The sequence below is a fragment of the Ceratina calcarata genome, unplaced genomic scaffold (assembly GCF_001652005.2).
Source record: "Ceratina calcarata isolate Rehan_Ccalc_2016 unplaced genomic scaffold, ASM165200v1 scaffold389, whole genome shotgun sequence".
Taxonomy (NCBI): Eukaryota; Metazoa; Arthropoda; class Insecta; order Hymenoptera; family Apidae; genus Ceratina; species Ceratina calcarata.
In genome coordinates, this window is record NW_017162212.1 from 28,019 (window position 1) to 37,915 (window position 9,897).

The 9,897-nt window shown below is 40.4% G+C and overlaps 1 protein-coding gene across 1 annotated transcript; it reads left to right on the forward strand.

Annotated features, from left to right (window-relative positions):
• Positions 1-6,309: 6,309 nt before the first annotated feature.
• On the forward strand, positions 6,310-9,816 carry LOC108626012 (uncharacterized). Its single transcript, XM_026814427.1, has 5 exons — positions 6,310-6,864; positions 7,402-7,673; positions 8,332-8,493; positions 8,552-8,866; positions 9,504-9,816. Exons 1-5 carry the CDS (start codon positions 6,310-6,312, stop codon positions 9,814-9,816), a joined length of 1,617 nt encoding a protein of 538 aa, XP_026670228.1.
• Positions 9,817-9,897: the final 81 nt, after the last annotated feature.

The following is a 9,897-nucleotide window of genomic DNA, read 5'->3' on the forward strand; positions in this document are numbered from 1 at the left end:
GTAGTGTCATACACAGAATGTATAAGTCGTTAAAATTGATATTATTACACTCGACATTCTGTTCCTCAAATATTTATCCAAACTTTAATTCGGCACACTGTTTCACGAACCAACTGGATACGCTTTCGTATCGTTCGAAACGAAACGTCTAGCCAGTTCCAAAATTGTTATTTAACTTGACGTATGAGTTACAGGGCAGCGTTTAATAATTCGTCTCGGAGTTCTCAATGGTCAAAGATAGCAAATGGTAATCGAATGAGTGACCGAGACACGGGTAAGCAAACTTTATGAAACGTTCCTGAATTGCCTCGGCTAAATATGGAAACAGATAGACAATCCCGTCAATGATATTAAATTTCCTAGTAGCAAATATTATATGAATACATAATCATATCCAATCTATTCAGTGTATTCATGTTTGTGGTTAGTTTTAGTGTACTTTGTGGTTCGTATCATACATACAATGAGCAATTTAGTTAGTTCATATTGTTTCTCTTAATACAGTGATTCACGATACTAAACTATGCAACGAAAAATGTTATCTTAATTTTATACAGAATAAATCTTTTTTATTAATCATGTATATGTCTTTATCAATTTTTTTTTTGTTCACATATCATATATTTCTATCGAAAGATGTATGATTTATCTATTCATTAACCTGTGTTCTATACGTATTTAATTACTTTTTGATGTGCAATCGACGACTGCTCGCGCGAAAAGGGGGGTGGAAGCTCCGACGCAAGTCGAGATACGATTGCGAGGGAAAATCCTAACGGGAGGAACGCGGCTCTGTTCGGTTTGATGATCGGAGCGTGGAAACGAACGGAATTTGTGACGGACGAACGCGTCCTCGCGTCGTCGCGTCGCGTCGAAACGACATGCGAGATTCGAGGCGTAGTGGTAGAGAATTGAAGCGGTCGTGTCCCACTGTCGAACGTTTCAACATGGTTCGGAACAGAGTCCCGCAGCGGTCTGACCACGTGACGTCAATGCACGCTCCCCTGCGCTACGCGTTGTCGTTGTCATCGCATTAGACAGAGCAACCGGATAATTTCGAGGCGACCAGATTATATTGTCCCTGCTTCCTCCTTGCGACTCGCTTGCCAAATTCACTGCTACGTGGCGGAAGCTCTTGGCTTATTGCATTCCTTTAATGGCGATTAGGCTACGGCTTTAAAAACAACTGTAATGGTATTGTCATGTCTTTTTTATTAAGGTTTTATTACTTCGAATTTATGGCTATTTTTTAATCCTTTTAATTAAATGAATTAAATTAATTAAATAAATGAACATTTTCTGTAGTTTTATTTATTTATATTTTAACTACCCTGTATTATATAATTAAATCGTTTATTTCGAGAGATCCATTATACTTTACTTTATTGCCACTGCTGACTACGTAAATACGCATTGACATAAAAGATCGAAATGCGTTGCATATAACAATCCATTTTGTAATAGCGCACGTCATACTTAATATAAATAATAAGTTCATCCGGAAACAGAACGAGCGCGAGCGGTTGAATCATCCAAACGGTAGTGATCAGTCAGTTTAACGAACGGGAAACATTATTCAGGCGCTAGTAATAGGCCTTGCTGGAATATTGCGATATTAATGTACATAGCAATGTCTGTGCCCTGCCACCATTCGATCCGCACCGAGCGTTATCTTCGATTGTTCGATTAGCCGTCGTTTTATTTGATTATCTGACGTTGCGTTGCGCGACTATACACAGAACTCGCACGATAATCCGTCTATCCCTGTATTTTATGTGTAATAACAGGAACGGTTGGCTAAATAACAGGATAACGCGATTAAACGTGCTAATTGCAGACGAGTAATCGCAACGTTTCGCGCTTCCAACAGGCAGGTCAATGAATACGTGATAACTCGAATCCAGCATGGCATTTATTGCCTTTAAATGGAAAGAAATGTTCGAGAGACGTGTAAATTATAGATAATCTCTCTAATGTTCTTATCAAAAGAATGCGGAGTTTTGTGCAAGATCTATTCATTTACGTATGCGTAATTCAGTACTCATGTGAAATAAGTCCTTTTATAAGAAGGAAAGTTATGAGGAATTGTTGTTCGCATCCCAATATCGATCCTAATTTTCTCTTTAACTTGTCATCATAGATTGTTTGTACTCCTAAGTATTTAACGACAGGTAAACGTAAAATGACCCGGAAGGTAGAATGGGAGCGTGGCAGAATGAATTACCGGCGAACAGATCGAATCTGGTCCTGCTCCTCTCGCTGTCCTCGTAGCCCTCAAGGTCGTCCTCATAATCCTCGTAATCCTCGTAATCCTGCAGACGATCCCTCCTCTCTTTGCTGGCGGCGGCGCCCCTCGGCAGCGCGTTGCCCGCAGCCCTTTGACCAGCCTGTCTGACTCTGGTATGGTTATTGTTACTGAAGAGGACCGCTGGCGGCGGCGGCGTCGACAGCTGCGAACCCTGGAGACGCCTCTGAAGGTATCTGGCCAAGATCGCCTGTACCGCGTCTGTCTCGGCGCCCCCTGCAAGACAGAAATCATGTTGCTCTCGTAATCAGGCCAATACTCCCCTTCTGTTCCATCTCATTCTCCCGCCATCTCGTATAATATATATATATATATTTCTTATAACATCCTTCATTCCATTTTCCTCGCAACATCTCTCTGTTTTGTTGTCCTTGCCCCACAGCCTTCCACCCATGCCCGTTTCAATTCCGCAAGCGTTCAAACGTGGAACGCGCGTCCAAACTTCCTCGGCTGCATTCGTATGCATGAAATTTTTTGTAGGACTTGCTAAGTGCTCTTAAAAGGTCCGCCGCCCCTCTATTTTATCCGCGTTTCTTCCTTCCTTCGCCGATGCTGACTTCGTGCAATTCGTACCCGGGGAAATATCGTCATTTGTGGAACGCTTTTTTCCATTCCCGGTCGTGAAGTGCTTTATTGTCTCTCGCTTCGCCGCATCTTTACGCTTCCTCTCTGATCCTTGTATAACGACGTCAAGCCGAATTGTTTCGCATTGCGACGAGACCGTCGCGCATGAGGGCTCCAGCCAGATGAAACGCAGGAACAAATAAAATCTGTTGAACTTTATTCACAACGCTTTCTTAGATCTGTCAAACTTTTCTTATAATTGTATCTTATCTTCGTACTTATGTGTTTTCATGTCACAATTCGTGTATTCTGATTTGATTATTTGTTGCGTCAAATACTTCTCGTGTGCAAACTGGAAACAATAATACTCCATCTTTCTCTAGTAGAGCAGAAACGAGCAGAAGCTTCCGAGTGCTTCGAGGGTAAAGAGCTTGCAGCTTACATAGGCAGCCGCCATTTCGTTGTTAAAGTAAAAGGATGTTGTTAAGCGAAGCATGAAAGCTCTCCAGAAGGTTCACAAATTGTACGTGTGTAAATGTAGAACGATATTGGAAAACAATGCAGAATCTCATGAAATTGCTTGCAGCATTTGTAATTTCTATTTTTTACTTTTCTCGATAATGTTTCCAGTATTTATTTAATGAAATGCACTAACAGGTTTATAATTGTAAAATGATTAATTGTAATTAATTAACTTAAATTATGTCCAGTCATATAATCACATTTTTCGTGCTTTAATACGATATTAAATCTGAATTTCGCACGTGTTAAATTTAGGAACGCGTATCTCGACCGGCGACGGTGCATAAAATCGTTGAAAAGTAGATTTATTTATAAAGGATCCCGCGGTATGAACGTCACACTGTTTCATGACTTACGAGCCGCTCCTCATCGTGTACAAAACCGGGGGTAGAGGTCTGGAACACGTACACTGCTCGGTTAAAAGCGGTCGCGGTTATGCCGAGTGTGTAACTACATTTGCTCGTAACCGGGCAAACGATATTCAACGGAGCCACTCGAGCTGCCAGGACACTCTATCAGAGATAACCTACTGGTGCTGGGCATGCGTTTGACGTTCTACAGGGTCCTTGAATCGTCAACGTCACGTATTACGCGGCACAGCGTGCGGGGATCAAAGGATGGACACTCGATACACCTGCTCGCCCAGTCGTCGAAAGGAAATGATGAAAAAAGTAGCACTCGATCATCCTGTATTCGTTCAGTGAGTAAGGACTAAGCAGGTCTCGTCGGTGATACACACTGACTGCTTTCAATTTGTCTTTCATTTATTGCTGGCTTCAATTGAATGCATTGGAAGTTGGAACACTTCGAATTTGCAACAATTTATAAATGAAAAATTAGTCGATACAATTTTGTGACGCGATTTATTACTTATATGAATAAATCTCTAATAATGAATTATTTAAAATTTTTGATGTAATAAAATGTTATTTTTCGTTTGGAAGTTTTAGTTGATTCAACATATTATCAAAGATTTCAAGTTATGGATGCCATATATTATGTATTCAACTTTTATCCAGAGACATTGTTATTTGTTCTCGATGTACGAGCCTCGGAAGTCATTCGCGGAGCGTAGAATACCAGGGAAGCACGAGCGAACGGAAACGCAGGGAATAATTCCGAAGAAAAAAGGTGAAAAATGGAAATTAAAATTAAAAGGCTTTTGTTCTTGAATATAAAAGTTCGCATGTGTGCATGTATTTTAAACTGGAATATTTTATAATTAATTAACTGTAGGGTGTATTATACAAGATTGAGGATCATTCTGAAAAGCTATTGCAAATGGATGTGAAAGTACGCTTAAAATATCACGTATTCTATTAAAAATTATTCCTTTAACCCTTTCGCTACGGACACCGACTATAGTCGGCGGCCGCGCGACGTGCTGTGTGTACGGGTGCCGACTATAATCGGCGTCCGAATATCTTTCGTAAGGCACAAAACTATAATAAAAAACAAGGATTATAATATAAAGTATCTAAAAAAAAAAATAATAAAAAAAAATATAAAGTGATCCCGCGGAACGGACTGCCGTAGCGAAAGGGTTATTACAATAAAATGTGAAGCATTCAAGGACGATTAATTTCATATTGAACCTGATCGGCAATTTAGTAGAACAGTTTTTAATTCGTTATTCATTACGATTATTGAATGAAATTCTTTAGATGATTGTAATTACTAATACTTATCATTGTTGCATAAATTACATTATAAGAAAGTTAAAAAGAAGTAAAATTATTTCACAGACTGGATATACGAGGCCAGTCAATCAATGTAAATTGTGATTAATAAATAAATAGAAAAAGATCCTTGCACTTTTTTTATTTTATATGATCCTTCACTACATTACCAATCCTGTGGGTGGACACTTGAAATCGGGTCATACAAAACACGTTATTTCGACCGAAACATTTGCAAGTCAGTGTAACACTCGCAAAATTGACACTGAAAATCCGCTAACCTACGATTCTCGCACAAAATTCATCTCAATAGACAGACCTCCCATTTAGTAAAAAAAAAAAGCTAAAATTGTTCGTGCAAGGAAACTGAGAAATTAATAAATGTAACGTCGTTAACCTGTCCTCAAGATGGACAAATTCGCCTGAAATCGTCGGTCCATCGTCGGTTACGTCACTTAAGTTGCATCCTCAGTTACTATGCAAATGTCAAGTGTAAAAATACTGGTGGATTCTGTACTGCCTTTTATCTGCGTCTGTCTGCTCGCCGTGCTCAGCTGGAAACTTTTTCTCGTCTTGTCGAGCATTCTCAGGCTGTTATCAATCCACGCGCCGACGCAGCATCTCGAGGAATCAGTGTCGGATCATCCGAACGCAAGGAACGTATCGCGGCGCAAGAGGGATCAATTTTTGGCCGCGCTCGCTGCCAGGAACGAGTGTAATTACGTCGGTTCTGTCCCGTAAGCCCGTTTGTACGCGCGTGGCTACCTAATCGAATTTAATCGATTGTATTGCCCTGATTGCGCTCCCCTCTATCTCCGCGTTACCCTTTCCCTGTACCCGTTACTTCCGCGATTGCGGTCAAGAATAATTAAATCATGGGCAATTAGTCAGCTCAGTTCAATTCCTAGTTTACAACTACTACCTTTCATTTTCTTTTAAAGTATGGTTACGAGTTTCTCGTACTTATCAAATATTTCAAACTTATCCCGGACGATATTGCAATTTTTAATACACAACTTGTTTTTCTCGAATTCATTATACTTTTTTTATTAATTAATCGATCGACCGTTTCTGAAAAGATCTGTTTTTAGCCTCAGGCGTCCCAAACCGAATTCTGTGGATTCTATTGTCAAGCACTTAATCGAAGAAACCCTTCTGGAAATCGAATTTTGTTTAATGAATTTCGCAAGCAGTTTCGAACACTTGAGGAGAATTCCCGATGATTACGTAGCGGTAGAAATGATCGAGAATACCGAACGCGGTATGGATAGCCGCCCGAGCGAAAACGCGAACGATGTCAATAAACGAAATGAGAACTCCCCATTTGTGTTCGTCGAAGATCAAGACTCGTCGTTGAATCACGAACAGACGTCGGTGAACGAAGTAACGAGTTCGATGATCGAAGTGAAGCTCGAAGAAATCCGTGCGCTATCGAAGCTCCCAGATGGAACAGAAAGAGCTGCGATGAAAGACAGTGGCACGGGCGAGGAAGACAGAGCGTGTAGCGGAAACGGGTCCGACGGTGAAAATCAGAGAGCGGACATTGAAAACCAAATGCCTTATTCGAGTATGCATGCGGCGAGCTTGGAAATCGCTACTGGCGGGGAGCCTCATTTGGCGAATTCGGAGAAGAAGTTCGAGGAAGGTCCAGAGACAACTGCGACTCGTTACTTAGCGGAAAAGTTCCTGATCTCGATCCTTGAGGAGAGTCTTGCGTTCAGGACGAATTCGAAGGAACTCCTCAGCGGGAGGACAATCGACCAGGAAAAAGAAGACGAGCGGAGTCCTCCGAAGGTATCTGATAAGTTGGAGGAATCTTTTATCCTTGGCTAGCCAGAAATTCTTGTTTGCCAACTGGTCCCTTAGATGTGAACACTCAGTATTATTATGTCAACCGAATCCCAATTTTCACTGATAGGTAAGAGGAACGCCGTTTACTCCTCGCTGTCCCAAAATTCTTGTTTGCCAACTTGTTTCTTTAAACGTCCACACTCTTTATTATTAGCTACGTCGAGACCTCGACTTCTACAATACATTTTTGGCTTTTTATCAAAATAGCTTTCGAGTTTTCAAATCACTTTTCTAAATGTTACCAAGTTCTTCGCTGTCCTAACTTTTAAATAAGTAAAAATGTATGGAAAAATAGTGGAACAGAATGATACTAATATTTTAGTATTGATACAAAGTTTAAATATGTATGTGATTTTATTTATAAATTAAAGAATACATGTATTAAAATTCATACATCATATCAAAATTAATGTACGGCCATAACTTATTGCATAATGTTTGCGCGATGAGTTCGAACTCGCATACGAGTTCTTTGCAAAGTTTTGTGAAAGGTTAACTTGCCCGATGACGGATAACAGTAATGAAATATGTTCGGCGAAGGAGGGCGATTATCCCGTCGACGAGCAGTTTGGAGTGGACCCAGAAAAAGAAGCAAATCGCACGGAAGGGGAATCCGTAATGCATTCGAGCAAGGATGCGACGCAATCTCCAGCCGCGGAGTCAGAAGGGGTGGAAGAGGTTGGACCGGCTCCAGAAACGAGTTCGCTGAAGAATGGTCGCGGGACTGAATCTACGATTTCCTTGGCCCGGCCGTAAGTCAATTAGTAACGGCGATACTCGATTAATCTCGGCCATTAACTCGGGTACATTGATACACTCGCAAGAAAGCCAGCCTGTTTGAAATTTAAATTCTAACTTCGTCCTTTCACTGATACCATTTCACGCTAGCAGCGTGGACGAAAATTTACATAATAAATTCAGTTCGTAGAATTTTTGAATTGAAGCAACACGTTAAAGTAAAAAATTAAAAACTGATGAAATCACTATTGACATTATAATACTTTAACACGTTGAGTGTTACTTAATTGTTTTAATAATATTCAGTAAAATTATTTTTGATAATAACTAATATTTAGGTACTTTCTTTCATGATCTCCAAATTATCAAAAATTTATTAATAAAAGAATATAATATTTTTAATTATACACTGTCAATCACCAATGACTGATTTGGCACTTAACGTGTTGAAGCTATCTGGTACAAAATTACGTTGTATGCATTCTTTAACGCTTTCTAATTCGTTGTGTTCAATTTGTAAATTGGCTGGTTTCTTAAAAGGGAAACGCGAATCTGGGAAACGTCGCCAAGACGTTTGTCATTAAATTTCTAGGAGCACTACGCACTCGCTCATGTCATTGCACTATTACGATTCTTCCCCAATCGTGAAAGTATGTTTGCGATTGTTAACAGAGCAGCTACTCGGGCTAAGGAGGAGGAGGACCTGAACGCAATTATACGAAGCATGATAATCACAGAACTGCGTAGGCACCGGAAGAAGGAGCAGAGGGTGCTTAAACGGGCTCATTCGGACACGGAAAGCGTACTGCCTAAGAAGAGGCACGACGAGAATAGGTACATGTTCGTTTGTCGTGGATCTGTTTTCTTGGATAAACAGACCGAACTGTTTCAGAATAGGTCTATTCAGCGTCAAAGGCCGAACGTTTTTCCGCGATCTCTTGGAACTAGAAGAAAGTCTGCGTAAAGGGATAGGGAACGTGTCCGAGAAAGAATCCACCGAGACTGGATTGCTCCAGACGATCGTGGACCGCCAAGACGCCGAGGAGGATGAAAAAAGTTCCAGAAACGAGGCTAACGCCGTGCTCGTCGATCGGTCGACCATCCTCTCGATGACGACCGTGCACAAGGCCAACTCGAACATTCTGCTCGAGAGAAAAGTGAACGTGCCTTGCCTGATGGACGTTGAGGAATCGATTGAACCCGTGAAGTACGTTTAATGAATTATTTAAAGGGGGATACGTTCATCCGAAAAACATGCGTTCGAGATATTCTGCGCCATTAAACATCTTTTGTATTCTGAACGTCGATTTATTACTCAGATCCTTAAATTATCTGATAATATGAATTGTAAAATGCAATTTATTTTAATTCGAAAATTTAAATCTTAACAAAAAGATCAGTGCGTCTATCTCTATTTTCAAGAACAGTAGAAATTACATGGTAAATGTATGTAGACGCAAGTTTAATGTAGCCAGTAGTTTATATAGGACGTGGGGAAAACATTCTGGATATATTATTCAGGCAACTTCTGACGCGCCTCTCGACAGCCGGCACGATCTGACAAATTCTCTATGCTTTATGCATTATGCTGTCCGCGGTCTCCTAAAAATTTCATTTCGAGAGAATTCCAAATTTTCCAGTATTCAAAATTACATTTCAGACTTCACGACGAATTAAATATTGAGAGAAAAATACAAAGAAAAAAATAATGTCAATGAGAACTATTAGAGAATTATTAGATAATTTTACAACTAACTTTAAAATTCATCGTTTTCATTATGGATTGGATGAAAAATTCTTAATTACCATAATTCATCAGATTAATAACTAACTCAAACCTTCAGAACGACGGTCCACGAGTCTCGAATGGACAAATGTACGCAAACGGAGCACGTCTACGTGATCCGTTCAGTGAGGAGCTGCCCTTTGCGCAAGAGACGACTTCCGGCGCAATATCAGATGCACAAAATAGCCGCGATTCGTGACGCGGTGTACTCGAAAACGGTTTACGCTAATCTGGATTACTCGCGATTTATTTTCCGCAAAGCTTCGGACAATCTCATTTACGAGAAGGGCAAGGCCAGTCGCAGTCCCAGTTACGTACCGGCGCCCGAAAGATATCGGTGGAAGTACCTGACGCCTACCAAAGTCAAATGAATTAACCGATACAGAATTTAATGGAACAGCGCCAGTAAATGTACATACACAGAATTTGCATACTAGTGTTCGATATTAATG

Excerpts from the sequence above, each read along its gene's own strand:
- LOC108626012 (XM_026814427.1), top strand. The coding sequence starts at position 6,310 with ATGATCGAGAATACCGAACGCGGTATGGATAGCCGCCCGAGCGAAAAC. Across the intron at positions 8,494-8,551 it reads AAGAGGCACGACGAGAATAG|AATAGGTCTATTCAGCGTCA; the intron begins GTACATGTTCGT and ends GAACTGTTTCAG. Across the intron at positions 8,867-9,503 it reads GAATCGATTGAACCCGTGAA|AACGACGGTCCACGAGTCTC; the intron begins GTACGTTTAATG and ends TCAAACCTTCAG.